At 38.0% G+C, this 23,923-nt stretch overlaps 1 protein-coding gene across 3 annotated transcripts in view; it reads right to left on the reverse strand.

Moving 5' to 3' along the window:
* Nucleotides 1-23,923, reverse strand: part of FBXL4 (F-box and leucine rich repeat protein 4) — a 67,609-nt gene that overhangs the window by 26,220 nt on the left and 17,466 nt on the right. For all 3 annotated transcript variants that reach the window (XM_019929457.3, XM_019929458.3, XM_019929456.3), the window contains 2 exons: nt 12,859-13,201; nt 6,980-7,224 (listed from right to left, as the gene is read on the reverse strand). In XM_019929457.3, coding sequence (XP_019785016.2) covers nt 6,980-7,224; nt 12,859-13,201 — 588 coding nt within the window. The remainder of the gene's footprint in view (nt 1-6,979; nt 7,225-12,858; nt 13,202-23,923) is intronic.

A 23,923-nucleotide genomic window follows, 5' to 3' on the forward strand; every position in this document is an offset into this window, starting at 1 on the left:
GTATTCATATCCCTGAAACTTTATCAACAAGCGGTGCGCCTGTTTATCCCTTAAACAAGCACACCACTCATCCCCGTCCAGGTCTCTTGACGTCTTCTTGCCCATCTCAGTGTCACATCAGTCACATCCTGTTATTTTATTTATGCTGCATCTTTTTGCTACATGATTTAATTATTAGCTTACAAATACACATGCAAAATAAAACTGACAATCAATCACTTATGAAAGTAAAGGAAGTAACACTGGACTTCTAAGTCAAAAGATGGATATTTTGCCCTGTTCCACCATTTCCTAGCATGTGACCTTGGAAAAGGCATTTACCCAAGTCTCAGCATTTCCTGAGATGTAGAAGGCAGACTAGAAATATGTTAACAGCATTCGCCACACTGTGGTTTTGAACATCCCACAATGTGAAAGCAGTTTGCAAAGACCAAAGTACCCCACGAACATTAAAATAAAAGTGAAATCTTGGCCAACACACATTCAAACAACAATTAAAAAATGTAATTGCTACAAATTTATTTTAAATGTTGCAAATAACTCAGTAGCCCACACATCTTATTTACACCCAAACATCCAAGAACATCCCTTTATTCTTAATCCATTGCAGCGTATGTTCTGCTCTCCCTAAATTCATCCTTTCCTTTTAAATGCCAAATTAAACGGCCTTTCTTTCCAGTCCTTGTATTACCTGATTTATTGTGGCATTTCACACAACCGCCCTCACCTTCCTTCAAATTCTCAGACAGTACTCTCCCTATTCCCTCCTTAAATTCCTCCGACCTGTCTCACTGCTGTGTCCTTTGTATTATAGTAGCTAAATTGCCAGTTTGCATCAAGCACCTTAATTCATTCACTCAACAAATGTTTATTGAGCTCCAACTATTACCCAGGCATTACTCTAGGCACTTGGAAGATGGCAGTGGGCAAAGCAAAGTTCCTGCTCTCATGGGGCTTACTTACATTTTGGTAGGAGAGGTAGATCATAAACAAATCAATTACATGAGTAAAATTAATGGTATATTAGAGAGTGAAAAGTGCCAAAGAGAAAATAAAAGCAGAGAAGGACAACAGGAAGTGTCAAAGGTAGACAGGGTGGTAAGGGAAGCCCCATTGAGAAGGTGAATCAAGACCCAAAGGAAGTGAGGGGGTGAGCAAAGCAGTTCCCTGGAGAAGCAGCACTCCAGGCAAAGGGAGGGGCAAGCGCAACAGCTCTGAGGCAGGACAGCTCAGACGATGCCTAGGGTACGGAAGTGTCAGGAGGCTCAAAGTGAGAGGGACATGGGGAGCAGATCAGAGAGGTAAGGGGCAGTTCAGAGTGTGTGTCCTATAGGGACTGGCTTTTATTTTGAGGGAGATGGGATCCTCACTCATCAGAGGGTGCTGAGCAGAGGTGTGGCACAACCTGCTTGTCTTTTAACAGAGTCACTCCGGTTTCTGTGCGGAGAACAGACTGAAAGAGAACAGGGGTAAAAACAGGGGGACCCTCAGGACACCACGACCACATTCAGGGAAGAGAGGATGGTGCACTGGATCCGGTGGTGGCACTGAATGTTGTGCTCAATATTCAGACTCAGGATCTATTTCAAAGGGAGGCAGCGTGTACCACATTATGACATACCTTCTTCATACTGAACTGAACTCAGGCTCACCTATTTCTCAACCATAATTTATTTTTCTGTTAACCAGTTTCCTTACATACTGATTCGTTTACATTGAGTTTTATAAGGTGCCTCAAATCCTTCGGCAATTGAAACAGATTCTTGGTGTACCCAGTACTTAGCATGATGTCAGGCACGTAAAAAACACTGGATGACTTTGTTGAATAAATCTTCCAATGGTGAAAATTCATTTGAAGAATTTCAATTTCCTCTACTCTGGAACAAACTAAGTTTTATGGACTCAGAGAATTTTTCCCTTAAGAGGGTCAAACTCCTAAGAAATATGACAAAATTAACATTTTTACCTTACTCTGAGTATACATCATAGTTATGACTAGTTCTTCACTATTTATAAGCTAGCAATCTAGAAATGAATGTAGGGTGTCAGAGATCTGGAGTATCCTATTTTGATTTGATACTTCTAAAATTATTTGCAGATTACAAAAGTTAACTGAGTATATTAACTCTTAAACTTAAAATCTTGAGGCATCTTATCTCCTGAAGGTCTTCATTATTTGGCAAAGCACTTTGTTCTACAATTCTTTTTGGTATTGGACTTGGAATACTTTGACATTTCTTTTCTCTTTGCTCTCATTAATGAACTTTTCCCTTCTAAAGATAGAAAGTAAATCACCAGAAAGCCAACTGTTAATAGATTAGAAAACATCCCAAACTGATTGAATGAATGAAAAAATTTGGAAGCACAATAAAGATAATGATCATGCTTATCTACCTTTATGACTCTCTCTCTTCTTTTTTATATATTGCATATTTTTACTGAGATTATTTGGTCAATATCCCCATAGTCTCTCTTCCTAAACTTACAAGATCTACAGTACCTACTTTTTCATATTTCCATTCCAAGAAGGCAGAATTAGCAGCAGAATCAATTAATTAGCTGAACACAACTCTGGTTTCTTTCCTTAATGCTCCTCATAAAGTTTTATTTTAACGCATAATTACATACATGTTTTTGTCTTGGTCATCTATTTATTCATTTCAATTGTGATACTGGTCACTTGAAAGGAGAATTATAGCTTGTATACTTCCTGCAGCCTGTTCATACCATGTTATGAATTCTCATCAAGTATTTCTTGATATTGAGGGTATTAAGAGAAGACCTAAGTTCAGATAAACAATCCCAAACGAGGTCTCTTGCTACGAGAAATGGAGTCTCTGGAGAGAGAAATAAATTGCTTATCTTTATGAGGTGAATTCATTTGTCCAGATTAATATAAGTACATAAAAAGTAATTTACTAAATGCTAACTTGCACCCTAAAATAATTAACATCACATGAATGAATGATTTAATCTGAGTTTATTCATCACAAAATAAAAGGCACTAATCCTTACAAGCTGCCTGAAGTATCAAGGTAAAGGGGAGAATTAGGTATAAATACCCACGGTTTCTGATTGCTAATCTCATGTTTTGTTAGCTGACCCTCACTTGAGTTTTATAAGACAGTATATTTAAGATAATTTTAATCCCAAATAGCTGGAGCATTATTTACTATAGCCGATCCAAAATAAAGTCATTAAAAACAAAACTTCTTGCTTAACTGTGTATGGTACTATCTAGCAATGGTAGAAGGAAGTAGAAAAGAAAGTCTTAAATTGTCTTTAATCTCTAGGAATTGACCATCTAAAAGAGACAACAGTGTAAAACACAGGCAGGCAACTGAATAAACACATATATGAATAAGCAAAAAGCTCTCTATTCCATAAAACTGTAGCTCTGTGTCAAAACATCAAGTTCTTAAATCTAGAAAGCATCCAATAATGTTTTCTGAAGGGAACAAGTAGAAGGGTGAGGGATAGGAATCTCTACATAACTGAGGTGGAGTTCAAGGTGATTATTTTGAGCAACTACCTAAAGAAAAACGATAGAGGAAAAATAAATAGAACCTAAGACTTTTGAACATCAGAATGATATAATTAAGCCTCAGAGCACCAACAGGCAGGGAGGCAAAGGCATATCCAAGACTTTAGGGAAGTGTATTATAAGAGAAAAGTGGAATTACAGTAGATGTGATTTTAATGAGTAATGATATAAACGAGCAGTACTTGAAGTTACAAATCACAAATCTGTAGATAGAATAGGATTTTAATAACTGATTAAAAGTTTTAAGTTCTTATTATTCCAATTTCCCTGTTATTTTGAATAAAATAAATTCCTAGGTTCTTTAAGATCCAGTGAAACAATTCCAGCTTGTGAAGATAAGGTTTTTAGGTAACAAAAATAAACTATATCAAACTTTTCCCAAAGACTTACTCAAAAAGCAAGCTCGGGCTTCCCTGGTGGCGCAGTGGTTGAGAATCTGCCTGCCAATGCAGGAGACACGGGTTCGAGCCCTGGTCTGGGAGGATCCCATATGCCACGGAACAACTAGGCCCGTGAGCCTCAACTACTGAGCCTGCGCGTCTGGAGCCTGTGCTCCGCAACAAGAGAGGCCGCCATAGTGAGGGGCCTGCGCACCGCGATGAAGAGTGGCCCCCGCTTGCCACAACTAGAGAAAGCCCTCGCACAGAAACGAAGACCCAACACAGCCAAAAATAGATTAATTAATTAATAAACCCCTACCCCCAACATCTTCTTTAAAAAAAAAAAAGCAAGCTCATCATCATTGCTCTCTATTTTAAAAATGTACTTTTTTTCTTTAAAGTATTACAAGTAAGTCTTCTTCACAGTAATGAGCAAAAATAGACCACACTTACTCATAGATTATTCATTAATAATCAAGCCATGAATATTTATCGTTTATTCTGGGAATGCTGCCTATAAGCCATAATGACTATCAATTCAACAGTCGGGTCAAGGGGGCCAACGGCAATCAGGAGGCAAAACTCCAGTATCTCCCACCCAGAAAAGATTCCCTCTCCCTGTTATTTAACCTTTTTATTTTCTTAATGAGAACAATGACTATACTTAAAGGAATGCTATCAAGATTTATTTATGGTTTTACTGGCTGAAATACTCCTGTGAAATAAGGAAAACTTAAATTCATGTATGTACTTTTGTGATTATTTAAACAGCCCCATGGCAACTAAATGGCTGAACTGAAAATGGAAGAGAAATTGCTGGTGAGAAAGTAGATTGGAGCTTTAACCTCATAAAAGAAGATCTTTATCCATCACATGTCTAAAATGCTAACAATAGCATCGCGAAGTTTTCTTCTCACAACTTATGTTTCTGCTCATGCACCCGAAGAAGCTACATAAAGTTTTTAAAAACTGATTTAATACTATCTCTACATTTTATTCATTATACCATGGTTATATGCAACATTTTGGCAAAGAAGCTGGACTTCAGTCATTCATTACCAATATTTTCTTTAACTCATTAGTTGCCTCCCTGTTATTTTATTTATAAAATATAGGAAGGATATGTTTAAATGTTTATTCTTATATCTTTATCTTTTCTGTAGCAGGAACTATATTATCTATCTCTTTACATGGTCCACGACACTCACCATAATGCCTTACACACCAAGAGTGAAAACAAACAGTAAGTTCCTAATGGTGGGAAACACTGAAAAAAGAGCTATGAGGGATTAAAACACCCAAAAGTCCTTATAATGTAAAATAATGCTTACTGATACCAATGGTTCTATCTGCTCTCAGAGTCAGTTAGTCTTGGTTTATGATCTATAGTGTATGCTCTCAATACCCACAGTCATCATTAGCTTCAGTTCTTCTTGGTCCCATTAATAGCGAGGAAAATTAGCCAATGAAGTGTGTGTGTCTGCAGCAAAAGAAGTAGAAAGGACTAAGCCTGTGTTCCACTGGAGAGCTGTCAAAGATCCAGCAATTTTCAAAATGTGGATTCTGTAAAAATTTACCAAAATCACACTGCCAAAAAGAAATGCCTAATTTTTCTACTATATATATATAATATATATATCCCCTTTTAAGCAAATTTACATAATAAAAAAAGAATTTTGTATACATAGCCTGTTGTAAAATCTTTAGACTCTGACCCACAATCCCATCATGTTTTATCTAAGAACCCCTTCCCCTGGCTCTATTTCTGGCAGAAAAGAAAGAAACTCAGTGCATCCATGGTTTCAACATGTGCTATAAGCCATTACTGCTTGTGTTTATTTTTTACTTTGATGCATAAACTATCAATATTAGCATTTTGAACACATTGGTGCTATTTCAAACATGACTTCATCTGAATCTAATGGTATCAAATATTTATTTCTGGAACTGCATCTTTATTTTTATACTTTAAGTCAAGGGGAACAAAGCTCAAAATACAGATTTCTAATTCATAAACCACCGTTCAGGAATGTATCCACTGGGGATATGTGCAGGGAGGGCTGTAGTTCATTTTAGCTTCTAAAAACAGGATAGGAGATTATTTGTTAATCAAAAATAACAGGTAGGGCTTCCCTGGTGACGCAGTGGTTGAGAGTCCACCTGCCGATGCAGGGGACATGGGTTCGTGCCCCGGTCCAGGAAGATCCCACATGCCACAGAGTGGCTAGGCCCGTGAGCCATGGCCGCTGAGCCTGCGCGTCCGGAGCCTGTGCTCCGCAACGGGAGAGGCCACGAGAGTGAGAGGCCCGCGTACCGCAAAAAACAAGCAAACAAACAAACAAACAGGTAATTTCCCCAAAGTGTCTACTTCTTCGTTAATGAAACGGATTATACTGTAACATACAATGAGAATAACCATCAAGGTTAGGAGAAAAACACTTGTTTGTTTCACAAGAAAAATGACTATGGCATTACTAAATGAATATGTACTCGTGCAAGCTTTCAAATGTTTAACAGGTGACGTTTAATAGTAAGGAAACTAAATGCTTAAATAGAAAGGAGCAGAAACACCTGGGCAGGTCTGCAAGTGTGGTCGCCTATTTAACATGCAATTGCATTTTCAACATAATTAGTTTAAATGAGCTTCTAAATTTGGGTGATGTATTGCACATGTAATTAAGATTTAATTAAAAATGTTCTATAATAAATTGTTTTCCATTTCTGACAAATCACATTAGGGAGGTAGATTTTGATTTGGAAATAGTTTTTAGAATGTGTTAATCATCTGTGCTGAAAATATGAGAAAGAAAAAAAGGAGCTCTGTTGAAATTTCCTTGGGATTTAAAAATATGAGGTAAAGGGCATAATTTCCCTCCATCTTGTGAAGTCTAGCTGAAGAGGGTGGTGAAACTAACTCATCCACTTTTGTCAGCAGAAGCACTCTGAACATGATCTAAAGTACATGATATATAATTCCAAACTTTTATTATCGAAACTACTACATAGTAAGTATAGCCTGCTGATTTAAATAACCTCAACAAGGCTTGGCACTGACCTGCTAAATCCTGAAACAGAGATGAAGCCCCTATTGCCAGTCCAAGATAAATTAAGCCACTGGACGAGAGTACAGCGAGGCTGCAGAAATTCCAGAGAGGTGTCATTTAGTTTTGCCCAGTATGGTTGCAGATTGAGGTGGATGTACTGCAGAGGATCACAGCAATGCTGGTTCAGTAGTTTGCAAGTCTGTGCTAATCTACACAGGTCTGGTAGTGTCAGATGATTCAGAATCAGTTGAATGAGCTACATAAAACAGAGAAACCAAGATCACCCAGACTGAAAAAACAATATCACTTTTTGAAGCATATGATATGATCTAATAAAGAATAACAGTATCACACATTTTATAACAATACTTTCACATACTAAATAATTCAACAGAATTATCCAAATCAGTAGTAACCATACATACATAAGGCTATATATATTACATTTCAAGAGCATTCGAAGTATATTCAATTCCTGTCGACTATTTTTTTTTTTTTTACAGTGCAAAGGTATATTTTGGTAATCTATTGAATAATACAATTTTTCACATACTTAACATTTACTAAACATCGACTACACGTCAAACACTGGTGAGAAGAGCTCCCACTTTCAGGGTTTCCAGAGTCCAGTGGGGACTGGTAAGTACGATGATATGTTTTAATAGCTTGGATAGACGCATAGACTGCTACTAGAGCCTAACACAAGACACAGGCCTAACCTCAGTGAAAGCGGACTTGGACCAGCAAGGCTCAGCTTTAAAGAGTGAGAGGCAAAACTGGGGAGAGGAAAGATTAGTTAGTGGTAAGGACTGATCACAGAGAGCCTCACCGAGGAGCCTGGATTTATTCTGAAAGCAATGAGGAGTCTTGAAGGGATTTATGTAACTGCAGAGTGACAGAGTCATATTTATGGTTTAGAAAGATCATTGCAGGGGGCACTACCGGAGGCAGGAAGGGAAACCCGCCTGGCGGCTACTGTAGATTCCAAGAAAGAGGAATCAGGGGCCTGCTTAAGGCAACTGGCAGTGACTAGGGAGTAGCTAACAGATACAAAAAAGTATTAAGGAGGAGGAATCAAAAAGATTTTTATCTCTAATTAAAATAGTTTCTTTGAACTAGTTCAAGATTTGTTTTTTCTTAATGGTGAACAGTCGGGGGCTCCTAAACTAATTTTCAAAGAATCACTGCTAAATAGCCTATTCTGAACCAAGAAATACTAAGAAAAAAAAATCAAATATTTGCTAAATGGTAAAAAAATCTTTAGATGAGAGAGAAGGTTGAGTTTCTTTTCTTTTCTTTTTTTTTTTTTTGCGGTACGCGGGCCTCTCACTGTTGTGGCCTCTCCCATTGCGGAGCACAGGCTCCGGACGCTCTGGCTCAGCGGCCATGGCTCACGGGCCCAGCCGCTCCACGGCATGTGGGATCCTCCCGGACCGGGGCACGAACCCGTGTCCCCTGCATCAGCAGGCGGACTCTCAACCACTGCGCCACCAGGGAAGCCCCTGTATTATATTTTTAAATAATTCTATTCACTATATTTTGTTTGCAGAAGTAAAATTGGTCTGTAATTTTATTTTTATATGCTAGAGTATTATAACAGCTTCACTAAGAAGTTAAAAACTTTCCCTTTTCTTTATGCTATGAAAGAGTTTAAATAATACAGGATTTGATCACTTCTTAAATGTCTGAAAGAACCTATGAATCTGGGCTTGGCAACTGTAGGACCTTAAATATGTGTAGAATGAATTAAAAATTTGTTGTTTTAACTACAATATTAAAAGCTATTTCAGTAAAATTTTTAAGCAGTTAGTGCAAAGAGACATTAAAAGTTAAATATATCCATGTATCAGAGGATAAATAATTTACTTTTTTCCAGATGATTTATAATTTAAATAACTCCCAGCAATTGCTGGCATCATTCCAAAGTCACCATTATTAAAAGATGTATATTGTGTGAAAACATTTTCTGATCCTTAATATTATATTTTCAGCAAATATCCAAGTAGAAGAAGAATAATGAAGTTATTGAGACCATGACATTGGCATGTGAAAAAGCACTTTTGGATTCTGATTAAGCAAAAGAGAACAGGTTTTAGGCCCACAAGATAATACCCATTAATTATTACTCATCTAGTATCTAGTGTCTGTCAGAAGATGTTTTTATATGGGGGTATCCTAGCCTAAAGTACCATTTGACACCATGTTGTATGTAGGATGTTGTATGTCTCAAAACACAGCTGATCTGCCCTCAAAACACACTCCACTCATAATACAATTATTTTCAACTAAGGAAACATTATGTCACTTGACATATTTAAATGTGGGGTTTTTTTTTCCTTTAAATAACTTGGATTATATAATTTAGGCAACTTTTAAAAAAAGAGTTTCTCTTTTTACTCACTGTGAGATCATTCAGTGTTTTGCAGCATCAACTCTTTATGCATTGTACTGCTTTCATCATGACTAATTAATGTCCTTCAGGACGACTGATTCTATCTCTCGGTTTCGTCTATGTGATTTTGTTGTATTGATTAAACCCCTTGCATGTACTGGAAGCCTTTACTCTTTATTGGCTCCTTCCCTACAGCATAAAAGCATAGTGAAATCTCTCCCAGCTTGCATCACAAACAGAAACCTTCCCACCCTGCTACATCTTCTGCCACTCGTCTTTTCTCCTTTTAAAAGATAAATTAGAGCAAATAATATCTATAATAATTTCATACTCTTCCTCATTTTGATATGCCTTATTGAGTGTGACACGAAGGGGTGGAGTGTTAGGATGCCAAGTATTATTCACTATTGGTGGACAGTCTTGCCCATGATTGGTGGATATTAATAGAAATATTTTTCTGCTTATGCTCAGAGAGCACTTTTTGTCTCTGCTTCTTCCCCGCTCCTTGATGCCTTAACCAGATATGGTAAGGTTTTTCTCATCTCTCACCCTATGGTCATAGTTCCATTGAACTGATACTGGTAAAGGATTATCAGAGATCTCCCGATGACCAAAACCAGTGGGCACTTGTCACTGAGCTCTCTGCAGCGGTATGGCCGACCACACCCATTTTCTGTTCTCTATACCTCTTTAGCTTCCTATCGTTTTTAAGACAATCTCATTCTTGTCCCAAGTGCCTTTTCTGACTTGTCTTCCTCTCCTGGACTCTTAGATGTTAGTAATCCCAGAATTCTATTCTTGGCCCTTTATTCACACCCTCAGTTTTCCTGGTCAGTTTCATCTACCATGGTAGCCCTCTCCTCTTCTGAGATGACTCACACAAATGTAAACTCAGACCTTCCTCCTGCGTTTCAAACTCAAAGAGCAACTGCCTACTGTCAACTTCTCAATCAGAGAAGTTGGCTTTGATGAATCACAGGCACCTCCAAGTCAATGCACCCTTCCACCTTCACCCACTGGTTTATGATTAATGGCATATCCATCCACCAGGTCATTTCAACCAGAAGCCTAGAAGTCCTTGTGATGCTCTGCTTCATGTCCACATTCAATAGTTACTTTGATTTCTACCTTCTGCATCTCTAGAATACTTCTCCGGCTTACCTCCTTTCCAAACTTTCCAGTACCCAGAGCTTCATAACTTCTTGCCTACATTTCTGCAGTAGCTCCTCGACTGGTATCCCTGCTTCCCACCTTGACCTCCTTTTGGTCTATTCTTCATTTACCAACAGAATAATCTAAGAAAGAAATCTCATTTTGTTATTCTTCTTTTAAAGTAAATAAAACTTTCAATGTTTCCCTACTGACTACAGAAAAGGTTCACAATCTTCTTCATACCATGACACATACGAAAAACAAGCTTTACATGAGGCCAAACACCTGGGCAATCATTCTCACTGTGGGACAAAGCATGTGCAAAAATGCCTGCATATTATGGATAATTTCTGGAATGCTATTATTCCACATCTTTTTCTCCCACTAAAAAAAGCATATGAAGAATTCAGAGAACACAAGAAAGTGAGTGTGAAATTATTATAGGTATTATCTTGGATTTGTTCTAATTTTTTAGAACAAATTTTTTAGAGACACAGCAGCCTGAAGACCACTGGCTGAAGAGAGAAAATGCAAACCTCTCGGTAAAACCCACAGAGCCCTCTACAACGTGGCAGGGTGGGCTGTGCACTGCCAGGGCTGGGATGTCCCAATCACTGTCATCTGTGTGATGGTGGCCTATGGAGTGATGCACCGAGGCAGCCCTGAGCCTGTGTCCAAGTTCATCTCTTGCAGCTTCTGCTATCAAATCCTATTCCAGCCACAGTGAAATACTGGAGTTCCCAAACAGGTCACACAGTTTCACTTCTTCTCACCTTTGGACACTCTCTTCCCTTTGCCTGAAGTTCCCGTTATTCATTTGAATGTGACATGTTAAGCATTTTACCAGGTCTGGATAAAATTCAACAAACTCTTTAAAATACATTTGCTGAATTTAAATCTCTATACTGTAGTTTTAGGAAACGGGTAAGAATCAAGGAAGTGAGCTTTCTCCAGATGAGCTGCTGCCATTGCTGCCAGGACAGACCCTCCTTGAAGCCCCAGGGAACAACATTGTCAACATCCCACGCTCCTCTCTCCCAGCTCAGCTGCTCCTCCATCTTTCCTCCCTCCTCCCTCTAAGGGCCAGGGTGTCTTGTCCACCTATGAAGCTTCCTTCCATAACACAAGACTTGACCTAGAAGGCCTGGGCTGGATCCTGGTTCCATGGCTTACTGACTGAATTACCTTAGATCCTTAAATTTATCTTTATGTGGCAACTTTAGCTACTTCACAGGATGTACCATAGCATTAGAATTGTGAAATGTTGAACAGGCATTATAGCTCCTGTTAGGCACTCAAGAGGCTACCTTATTGCTCCATGCAAGTTAAGCTACTTGTATTATTACAATGAAACCTGAAATACCCACCAGTGTGGAAGGGGGATAGTTGAACTGGTTAAAGTTTAAATTTATAAAATTTTTCTTTAAAAGATCTGATTATATTATTTTTAACCACACACAGCTCTTCTCAGCAGGGGAAGGAATGCCTGGCCCTACTCCCACCCCAGGGGGTGTGCTAATGGCATTCGATGCCTGGGAGCCAGGAGTGCTAAATATACCCTGGAAACACCCCTGCAGTGACACACTGAAAACAAGACTTTAGGTAAAAGGCACTCTATACCTGCCTAGACCAAAAATCATAGCTAGTTAGAGTATAGAATAGAGTTAGTATAGAAGAGTATATGACACTTGGAGAAACTGCGCACTATTAAACAGAATTAGCATTTCTCTCACGGTCTAATTAATACTCTTATTTTTCATAGCAAATTTTTTTTTTTTTTTTTGCAGTACGTGGGCCTCTCACTGCCGCGGCCTCCCCCGTTGCGGAGCACAGGCTCCGAAATCGCAGGCCCAGCAGCCATGGCGCACGGGCCCAGCTCCTCCGCGGCACGTGGGATCCTCCCGGACCTGGGCACGAACCCGTGTCCCCTGCATCGGCAGGCGGACTCTCAACCACTGCGCCACCAGGGAAGCCCGCAAATCATCTTTAATATAACCGGTATCAAGTTAAGCACATATTGCCCATATTAACACTGTGTAATTATGAATTAAAGTGGAGTGTAATTTATCATTGCTTTATGTATTTTGGTTATTGTTAATCAGTGATAAAATAACCTATATTTAATAGTTTATCCAGAATCACTAAAGTCAAATCCAAAACAAAGGTGGCGAAGTTACTGAACACAATTTTGTCTAGTCTTTCCAAAATCAAGATACACAATACATCAGATTATGTATACCTTGCTAATGCTCCGATTTCTCTGACATCTAGCAAAATAAACATTAACATCTAAACATTTTAAAATGATAGTATGTCCAATATTGCTACTGAATATCTTTGGCTTACCTCATAAGGTAGTTTATCAAAATATCCATTACTTGTCCCTTCCCTGAGGGCAATACTGCTAAACTTTTTGTTCAGATTGTCCATTCCACATCCATTCTTTTCTTCATAGTCATCTTCTAGATCATTCATATCAATAAGTGAAGTCTTGAGAGAAAGCACTGGCTTGTCCTTTGTACCATGTAATACAACGGCATCTAATTCAGTGTAATAATCCAGAAGAGAACTATTTACTTCCAGCCGTATAAGATTTGTGGGAAAATTTATCTGCTTAATACAAGGTTTAAACTGGCGAGCCTGGGAAGCATTCACCTTCGTAGGTTTCTCTGACCAAAGAATCTCCCATCTGCCAAAGAAAGAAACTTCCCTATAATACAGTTTAGAATGAGATTTACTGTTACCTTAACGTTAGGGGCCCAGCCCAATACGTTACAGTGTGAAGCAAAAGCATTCAACAAGGTGGATAGGATCAAACCAAGAATTGTTTCCAGGACATGAAAATAATTTTAAACCTAAATGCCATAGACCTTATTACTTAAGATATTTTTACTACTTAAATTATTTTTACAACTCCCTAGAAAGTCCTTTCTGGCAGATTTCACTTTGGTAAGTTCAAAACTGGAATAGGTAGTCAGCGGTACATGAACAACACTCAGTTTTACAGATAAAGTAATAAACACGAAGTATTAACGCACACAGTAGAAAGCACTCCTGTGTGCATACCCTAAACCAACTGGGGAAACTAAACTTCTCACCTTGCCTCACGAAGGTCTCCTTCTCTGTTTCTGTTACTGGTGCCATACAAATTCAAAACTTTCATTATATTTTTCTTTGGCCACAGCACACGGCATGTGGAATCTTAGATCCCCCCACCAGGGATCAAACCCGTGTCCCTTGCGCTGGAAGCGTGCGGAGTCTTAACCACTGGACCACCAGGGAAGTCCCAAAACTATCATTTTCTTTGATTTTCTTTTATCCAGTCATTAAATTTTATCAGAGTTTTCATGAAATTGTCTCATATATGCCCTTCTCCTAAGTTTCCATTATTGTCATCTTTTAGTCATCCTTGTATCCTCAGTACCTAGCAAGTAGCTAACACGTAACAGGTGAATAACATTTTCTCCTATTCCTTCAAAATGAACTTCTACTTTTCAGCCAGGTTAATCATTACTTTCCAGATAATAAACTTATTTCCACACGAAGGTGTTTGCTCATGTTGTCTTCCCCTCCCAATGAAATGCCTAACCTACAATTATCTGCCCATCTTTTCTTCAAGGCCTAACGCATATTCCATGTCTTTATATAGGTCTTCTTAAAAAATTAGTTTCCAAAATTATTTAAAGATTCTTTGTAACATAGCATCATTAGATATATAATATTCTCCAATATATGGCATAAATAACCATTTCTCTAATATTGTTTTCTAATATAACAGAGAAAATTAAAAACACAGACAAAAATACTTCAATAAATACTTCTATTTCTATTTATTTACTTTAGCTAGCAGAACTTTTACATAAAGATTTTATGTCAGAGATTAAGAACATTTTTAAGTCTCCCAATACATACTACAAACTGCTTTCAAAGAAGCTTATGCCAACAATATATAAGAATGACCACTGAAAGCACTCTTTATTTTTAAAAATAATCTCTAATTTCACAGTGACCCAGGTCTCTGTGACATAATTTATAATTCACTGACTACTAATAACACTTAAAATGTTTTCATATGCTTATTAATCATATCAAACTTTTTCCCCTCCAATATATTGTCAGTTCATTTCATTGCCCGAATGGCCTATTTACTTTTTATGAATTTTATTTTTTTGATACAGCAGGTTCTTATTAGGTATCTACTTTATACATATTAGTGTATATATGTCAATCCCAATCGCCCAATTCATACCACCACCACCACCCCCTCTCCTCCCCGCTTCTCCCCCTTGGTGTCCATATGTTTGTTCTCTATGTCTGTGTCTCTATTTCTGCCTTGCAAACCGGTTCATCTGTACCATTTTCCTAGATTCCACATATATGCGTTAATATACATTTGTTTTTCTCTTTCTAACTTACTTCACTCTGTATGACAGTCTCTAGGTCCATCCACGTCTCTACAAATGACCCAATTTCATTCCTTTTTATGGCTGAGTAATATTCCGTTGTATATATGCAACACATCTTCTTTATCCGTTCATCTGTCGATGGGCATTTAGGTTGCTTCCAGGACCTGGCTATTGTAAACACTGCTGCAATGAACATTGGGGTGCATGGGTCTTTCTGAATTATGGTTTTCTCTGGGTATATGCCCAATAGTGGGATTGCTGAGTCATATGGTAATTCTGTTTTCAGTTTCTTAAGGAACCTCCATACTGTTCGCCACAGTGGCTGTATCAATTTACATTCCCACCAACAGTGTAAGAGGGTTCCCTTTTCTCCACACCCTCTCCAGCATTTGTTGTTTGAAGATTTTCTGATGATGCCCATACTAATCGGTGTGAGGTGATAACCTCATTGTAGTTTTGATTTGCATTTCTCCAATAATTAATGATGTTGAGTAGCTTTTCATATGCTTCTTGGCCATCTGTATGTCTTCTTTGGAGAAATGTCTATTTAGGTCTTCTGCCCATTTTTGGATTGGGTTGTTTGTTTTTTTAATATTGAGCTGCATGAGCTGTTTAGATATTTTGGAGATTAATCCTTTGTCTGTTGATTCCTTTGCAAATATTTTCTCCCATTCTGAGGGCTGTCTTTTGGTCTTGTTTGTAGTTTCCTTTGCTTTACAAGTTTTAAGTTTCATTAGGTCCCATTTGTTTATTTTTGTTTTTATTTCCATTACTCTAGGAGGTGGATCAAAAAAGATCTTGCTGTGATTTATGACAAAGAGTGTTCTTCCTATGTTTTCCTCTAAGAGTTTTATAGTGTCCAGTCTTACATTCAGGTCTTTAATCCATTTTGAGTTTATTTTTGTGTATGGTGTTAGGGAGCGTTCTAATTTCATTCTTTTACATGTAGCTGTCCACAGTTTTCCCAGCACCACTTACTGAAGAGGCTGTCTTTTCTCCATTGTATATCCCTGCCTCCTTTGTCATAGATTAGTTGACCATAGCTGTGTGGGTTTATCTCTGGGCTTTCTATCCTGTTCCATTGATCTATATTTCTGTTTTTGTGCCAGTACCATATTGTCTTGATTACTGTAGCTTTGTAGTATAATCTGAAGTCAGGGAGTCTGATTCCTCCAGCTCCATTTTTTTCCCTCAAGATTGCTTTCGCTATTCAGCGTCTTCTGTGTCTCCATACAAATTTTAAGATTTTTTTGTTCTAGTTCTGTAAAAAATGCCATTGGTAATTTGATAGGGATTGCACTGAATCTGTAGATTGCTTTGGGTACTATAGTCATTTTCACAATACTGATTCTTCCAATCCAAGAACAAGGTATATCTCTCCATTTGTGTCATCTTTGATTTCTTTCATCAGTGTCTTATAGTTTTCTGAGTACAGGTCTTCTCCCTCCTTAGGTAGGTTTATTCCTAGGTATTTTATTCTTTTCATTGCAATGGTGAATGGGATTGTTTCCTTCATTTCTCTTTCTGATATTTCGTTGTTAGTGTATAGGAATGCAAGAGATTTCTGTGCATTAATTTTGTATCCTGCTACTTTACCAAATTCATTTATTAGCTCTAGTAGTTTTCTGGTGGCATCTTTAGGATTATCTGTGTATACTATCATGTCATCTGCAAACAGTGACAGTTTTACTTCTTCTTTTCCAATTTGTATTCCTATTATTTCTTTTTCTTCTCTGACTGCCGTGGCTAGGACTTCCCAAACTATGTTTAATAACAGTGGTGAGAGTGGACATCCTTGACTTGATCCTGATCTTAGAGGAAAGCTTTCAGTTTTTCACCATTGAGAATGATGTTTGCTGGGGGTTTGTCGTATATGGCCTTTATTATGTTGAGGTAGGTTCCCTCTGTGCCCACTTTCTGGAGAGTTTTTGTCATAAATGGGTATTGAATTTTGTCAAAAGCTTTTTCTGCATCTATTGAGATGATCATATGGTTTTTATTCTTCAATTTGTTAATATTGTGTATCACATTGACTGATTTGCGTATATTGAAGAATCCTTGCATCCCTGGGATAAATCCCACTTGATCATGGTGTATTATCCTTTTAATGTGTTGTTGGATTCTCTTTGTTAGTATTTGTTGAGGATTTTTGCATCTATATTCATCAGTGATATTGGTCTGTAATTTTGTTTTTTTGTACCATCTTTGCCTGGTTTTGGTATCAGGGTGATGGTGGCCTCATAGAATGAGTTTGGGAGTGTTCCTTCCTCCACAATTTTTTGGAAGACTTTGAGAAGGATGGGTGTTAGCTCTTCTCTAAATGTTTGATAGAATTAGCCTGTGAAGCCATCTGGTCCTGATCTTTTGTTTGTTGTAATATTTTTAATCACAGTTTCAATTTCATTACTTGTGATTGGTCTGTTCATATTTTCTATTTCTTCCTGGTTCAGTCTTGGAAGGTTATACTTTTCTAAGAATTTGTCCATTTCTTTCAGGTTGTCCATTTGATTGGCATACAATTGCTTGTAGTAGTCTCTTATGATGCTTTTTATTTCTGCAGTGTCCATTGTAACTTCTTCATTTTCATTTCTAATTTTATTGATTTGAGTCCTCTCCCTCTTTTTCTTGATAAGCCAATGGCCTATTGAGATCCAGGTAAAAACTGATTACAGCAAGGCATTTAGGGAACTGAAATAGACAAAAGAGTATGAAACTCAGGGGAGAAATCTGAGCTGAGACTATAGAAGTCATCGACATACAAGTACCATAATGGTCTTTAGGCCAAGATGGGGGCAAGAAAGGCATATAGCACCACTCTCAGGAGAAGGGAAGTTTGGTTAATTTCTACGTTTAGGAATAAAAGCATAAGGCAGAAACTCAACGGGATTCCAGTAAACATCATTAACCATAACAGTAGGACTTTTGCAGTTAACAGAACCCTTATAGTCACCCCATATTTGTTAGATTTGCTACTTCTCTCCTGAAAACTAGGAATAAAACCCATCAAACATATAAAGAACCTGTGAGTATTTGTATTCAGAGACAACCTGAAAGTAGGAATGGAGAGACTGGTCCCTCTCTACATCCAATCTTGGGAGGCAGGGGAAGAGTTCTAAGGAACAGAGCAGGTTGCGGCAGATTTGAGGAGGAAAGGAAAGCTAGCTGGGCATCTTCTCACTTTCTGTGACAAGGCAGAAAAGCAAATTTGGAATGCCAGCCTAGACCTAAGAAGTGCCCCTAAAGCCTAAATGCAAAAATCTTTAGGGTTTCTAACAATGGAATTGATTTGAACACTCTACTGAAAATCCACAGTTAAATAGAGCTACAGCCATACAGGAACAGAAGTACGAAACATTTAAAACAATGTTCGTGGGAAAACGCATTCCTAGTTTTGGACAGTACATTTCCAAGAATGCTGGGGTAAATGGTGGAAGGTATTAGAAAATTCAAACTGTGGTTTTACTCATCCTTTTGTTGCTGCTGGAAAATGACATGAAATGATGCTGGAGGAATGTCTCATGTCCACGAAACAAGGACCACTCAGGACCCTGTGAAATAACTGCCTGTACTGGTTCACAACACATGTGGACTAAACCAGCCTATCTTATTGTTTAGCTTCAATTAGAAGTTTTTATGAGCCTTAACAGAAACACTGAAAATGTAATATAGGAATCACCTCTGCCAGGTCCCTTGCCAAGCACTGATTAGAGCAGAAATATTCTACCGTAATAATGTATTAATCCACTAAAGTCCTCTCTCTCTCTCTACCTTGCAGAAAGGACAAGGTTAAGATGATGCTTTAAAACGACTTCCTTAACATTTCTAGCATGTTTAAATGTTTAATGCTATGTTAGCATCATTTTTGCTTCTGACTTTATATAGCATAAACTTTATATATTTAGTTATACATATATGTTTAAATATGATAGCATACTTAAAGTTGAAAAATATCAAACCTTATCAGTTATTAAAAATAGTTTTAAATGTCTAAACATAAAAAAATTCAAGTATCATTAGTTTATTTATATTTTATTTTGATTTTTCTTGATAGCCTAAGAAGTAATAAAGAAAAGTGGTAAAAAGATGGAAAAATTATTTTATAGATCTGTGGCCAGTTGAATTAAATTAACTCTGAGACCAAAACAAATTGATTTGGGGGTATCTGTATTTAGGTGTTTTTGTTTAAAATTCTAATAGAACTAGAATATATTATTTTAAAGTTAGAAAGAGAAAGATATCTACTTTACCCAACAACAGAATATGTCAATCTTTTTTTTTAATTATAGTATGGTTGATTTACAATATTAGAATAGTTTCAGGTGTGTGACATAGTGATTCAATATTTTTACATATTCCACTCAAGTTTATTATAAAATAATGGCTATATTTCCTATGCCAATCTCTTTTTATTCTAGAAAATTAATGCCAGAATTTAAAAAGCTAGTCAGTGAAAATAAGCAAATACAAGCAAATGCACGTGTGCGTGCATGTGTGTACACACACACACACACACACACACAATTTTCCATGAGATAGCCCTGACTCTTAATCCTCTAGACCCAGAACAGTGTTGATGAGATTAAACTGCTTTAAGTCATGGCCTTTGTAGTCTGCACATTTATGTGCTGACTATATATGCCCACACACCGTATTCATCTACTGGACAAATCTGACAAACACTAATGTCCTTTGTAAGTATTTTAAATCTACAGTATCATGCGCAAAATTCGGCATAGAATCCCTATCAGGCTGCACTTTGTCTGCACTTGGAGCCCTTAATTCTGGGTTAGTAACCAGCATTCTCTTTACCAGCCCACTTATTTCTCCTTCTGTTGATTGCACTGAATGCCTACTATATGTCCAGTGCTTGGACACAAAGCACTCTGTCTCTGTAACTGTTGACCTGTTGTTACTCACTGAGAACATCTCTCTAGGGCTCCCAGGAAGCAGCAGGTAGACAAGAGAGGAAGAGAGATGTTCATCGATAGAAACCGGAAAAAGCAAGTTTTCTAACATATTCAGGTTGGAAGCCAGGCACATGGATGCAAAGAGCTTCCCTATAACCAAAATTCCCCCTGGTTAGTAAGCACAACTAGTAACCAGCAAAAAGAAAGTTCTCTTGCCAACACTGTTCCATTTTACCTGCTGAAAGTGAAGGGATAGAATAGGAAAACAAACTAGAATAAAATTAAGTACTCTAATAGGTATACCTACTCACTCCCTGCTTCCCAGCCTGTCTCTAATTGTAACTAACAAAGTGGCATCTGCTTTAAAAAGAACTAACCGATAAAGGGTCTGATCATTTCTGACTTAAATGAAAAAATCATGCTTCTTGACTCACAAAGTCAAGGGGACCAGACTATGACCAATTCGTGAAATCACTGCTTAAGCAACTTCCTTTGGCAACAAATTCTTTCTGTGACGGCCACTTTCTTCCTCCCTGCCTTCTTAACTTCAATATTCTGTAGTGAAAATGCTTTCAACACTCAAAAAAAAAAATATCCATACCACTAAATTTTATCCCCAAATAGCTTCATTCCAGTCAGCTTCCTTAATATGACCTCAATTTGTCATTCTCTTCCTCCTCTTTTCTGTCTCTCTTTCCCATGTGTAACCCTGCACTAGCCTTTTTTCTGACTCTTACACAAGCATCTGTTAAGATCTTATACTCAGAACCATGACACTCTATACTACCGTTTTTCTTTTCTCCTAGTAGAGCACTAGGCCCGAAGTCAGACGACTTTGAGATCTTACAGAACTACCTGTAGCTTTCCTACCTCACTCACTGAACAAAGAAATGCAATCAGACAAAATGGAGAAAGATTGCTTTTAAATTTTAAATGTTCTGGGACAAGTTCATTTCCCATAAATTCCTGAGCTACTCCAACACACTCTCTTATTTGCTAACTCCTAAGGGAGAAATAAAACAGTATGCAATTAATTAAAGTAATAGGCAGTACAGTCCAGTGGTTCCTAAACCACAGTGTGTGATAGAGCTTTCCATGATTAAATGTGAAAAATAAAGAATACATTGGTACATATAAAGATATGCACACATATACACGTAAGTTGCCAACCGCTCTTTATTCGAGATTCTGAGCATGCTAATTTCTCAGTATAAACTGGGGTTTCTTTTATGAAATGATAGTGATGAAAAATGATGTTGGTAGCAAAGTAACTAATCTGAGAACCCTATATCAGTTCTCTTTTATTATCAATACCATTATGTTTATACCATTATGTTTACCAGTTTATTGGAGTTGACTTTCTCTACCTGTGCTCTGCTTAGATCTCCTGGTAAGTCTGGTGCCCATGTCCCAGTTGTGCGGGCTTGCTCCTAAGGGCTCCCACCCGCAGCCTTCTACAGAGAACTACATAGGCTCCCAGAGCCTCCTCTTCATCCTGAGAGTGGCATGTGCCTGGAAGACTTCCATCTCCCCTTCCTACTCCCCCAGCCCACAGCCCAAGACAGACAGGTAGGAACATCAGAGCCCAGCTCCCGGGCAACTGTGCCTCCAGGCTGACTGGGATTTCACAGGACTTTGCATCCTTGCCTGATTTCTTCCCTTCCCTACAGTGCTTTCCCCACTCCCTTATCTTCCCCACTCCTTACCAGTTTCTTCAGGAGCACTTCCTTAACAAACCTTTGGTAGAGGAACAGTCCTCTCAAGGTCTGCTTCTGAGAAATCTAAGAGCTCTATGAAATCCCAAAGCTTGTGGCCCTTCAACAGCTTGTTCTCTCCACTCCGGGGCTTTTCTCACTTCTTAGAACACCAAGATCTCACCTCATGGTTTCACCTTTGCACGTAGTACTCTCTCTCCACCATTCCTACCCAAACTAAAGCTTCACTCAAACCTCAGGTCCCAGTTAAGTCACTTCCTCTGGGAGGACTTCTCGGAGCCCCACAGGTTAGGTGTTCCCCTCTGCCAGCACATGCAACCTGCAATCTCACGGCCCTCTTCCAGGCTTGCCTGTAAAACTCAAAGAACAAGACCCACATCTGTCTGGCTCTGTTTTGTTCCTGGCAGTGAGTGAGCAGAGAAGGTGTTCAATCAATGTTTCTGATTGTCTAAAGAAATTCACCAAAACGTTAACAGTTACTGAATCTGGGCAGAAGAACTGTGGGGTTTTTTTATATATATTTTCTTTTTTGGTATTTCCTAACAAGTTTTTTTAAACACTGAAACTGATTTCATAATCAGTAAAATTTAAAAGGCCCTTTTTTATTCTGCAATAATATATATTGGTTAGCTTCTTTTTCTCTTAAAAGTTAATGGTATTTTCTGTGGAATAAGGCTAAAAATCAGTTAGGCAAAGTAGAGATACATCTATAAATAAAGCTGTCACTTTGATCACAATCACGCACTACAGCTCTCAGCTAGGAACCCAAGAGCATGATTCATACTCAAAATCAGTTATGCAGACATTAAGTTTTAGATCAGAGGAAAGACATTACATGTTGCATAGATTTTATCCCCATATTGGTTCATCTTTTTAGAAAAAAAACTAGATAGCTTTGTAGGAAAGAGGCAAAAAATGACAGAGTCCAACGAAACAATTCTCACATAAGAAAGGATCCTACTCAAAGTACTTTTTTTTCCTCTCAGGAAAAAAAGCCTGTATATTAAAGGATGCTGGTTTCCTGTTTTTTAAAAAAACTGACCCATTAACAATATTGTTCACAATGAATTATCAAAATTGTTCTGATAAGAACACATAAAGATTATACCAGCAGTCTCCAGCTTGAGTTGAGCTGTACTCTGCATTTGCTTCCTGGTAGACTGGTAGGTGCTCCCTGGGAGTTGAGGGGACAGGGACTTCAAGGAAGCAGTGTGTTAGATGCAACGTGCAATGTGATCTGCGCCCTCACTCCTCCTCCACAGGCAGCTGGGCTCCTACAGTTTAACAGGTGTCACAGACTGCCCTTGGGCTAGAATACGCTCATAAGGGCAGAGATTTTTGTCTATTTCGTTCATTGTTCACTAATGTATCCTCAATACCCAGAACAATGCTTTAGCACACAGTAGACACTCAAATACTTAATGAATGAATCAAGCAATATAAAGGTTAAAAACTGATAAGATCAATAAGTACTCGAAAAATGGACAAATAACATGACAGACAGTTCAAGGAGAAGGAAATATAAATGGCTCTGAAACATGAGAAGATATTCAACCTCAGAGATGATAAAAGCATTTCAAATGAAAGTTAACATGAGATAACATTTTTCCCCTAACAAATTGACAAAAATGCTAAAATTTATTAAAACACTCTGTAGGTGAGGCTTCGGGAAAACATGCATGCATATACATTGCTGGTGGGAACAGAAATAGGAGAGCCTCTTGGGAGGGAAGTTTGGCACTACGTATTAAAATTACAAATACATAGACCCTTGGCCCAGCAATCTTTCTGGCAACTTATCCCACAGATATACTTGCACACATGCGAAGTGACTCATGGCAAGGTTATTCACTGCATTAATATTAATAATAGCAAAAGTATCGAAACAACTAAGAACCCATCAATAGGGGAGTTGTTAATAAGTTGGGGTACACATACACTGCATTACTTGCAACTGCAGAAAAGAATAATGAAGCTCTCTTTGCACTTACATGAAAAGATACAGTATGCACCAGTAAGTGAAACAAGTGAGGTACAGAACAATGCAAATAGTGTGCTTATTTTTGTGTATAAAGAAAAATAAAATAAATACATTTGTATTTGCTTATATTTGCATAAAGAAACTCTGGAACAATGCCAAGAAGTGGATAAAAGTGGTTTCTTTGAGGGAGGGGTGGATCCTAGGCACATGGGGAACAGGGTACATGCAAGACTGCATTATGTAATTTTTAGATTTTTGAACCATGTGAATATATTACCTAGTCAAATAATTATATTTTAAAAAATCAGGAGGCTGAACTACAGAAACGAGAGAGAGAGAAAGAGAGAGAGAGAGAGAGCGCCTTTAGGGAGAATGCATGAATACTTAAGGCAACATGTATTT

The sequence above is a fragment of the Tursiops truncatus genome, chromosome 12 (genome assembly GCF_011762595.2).
Source record: "Tursiops truncatus isolate mTurTru1 chromosome 12, mTurTru1.mat.Y, whole genome shotgun sequence".
NCBI lineage: Eukaryota > Metazoa > Chordata > Mammalia > Artiodactyla > Delphinidae > Tursiops > Tursiops truncatus.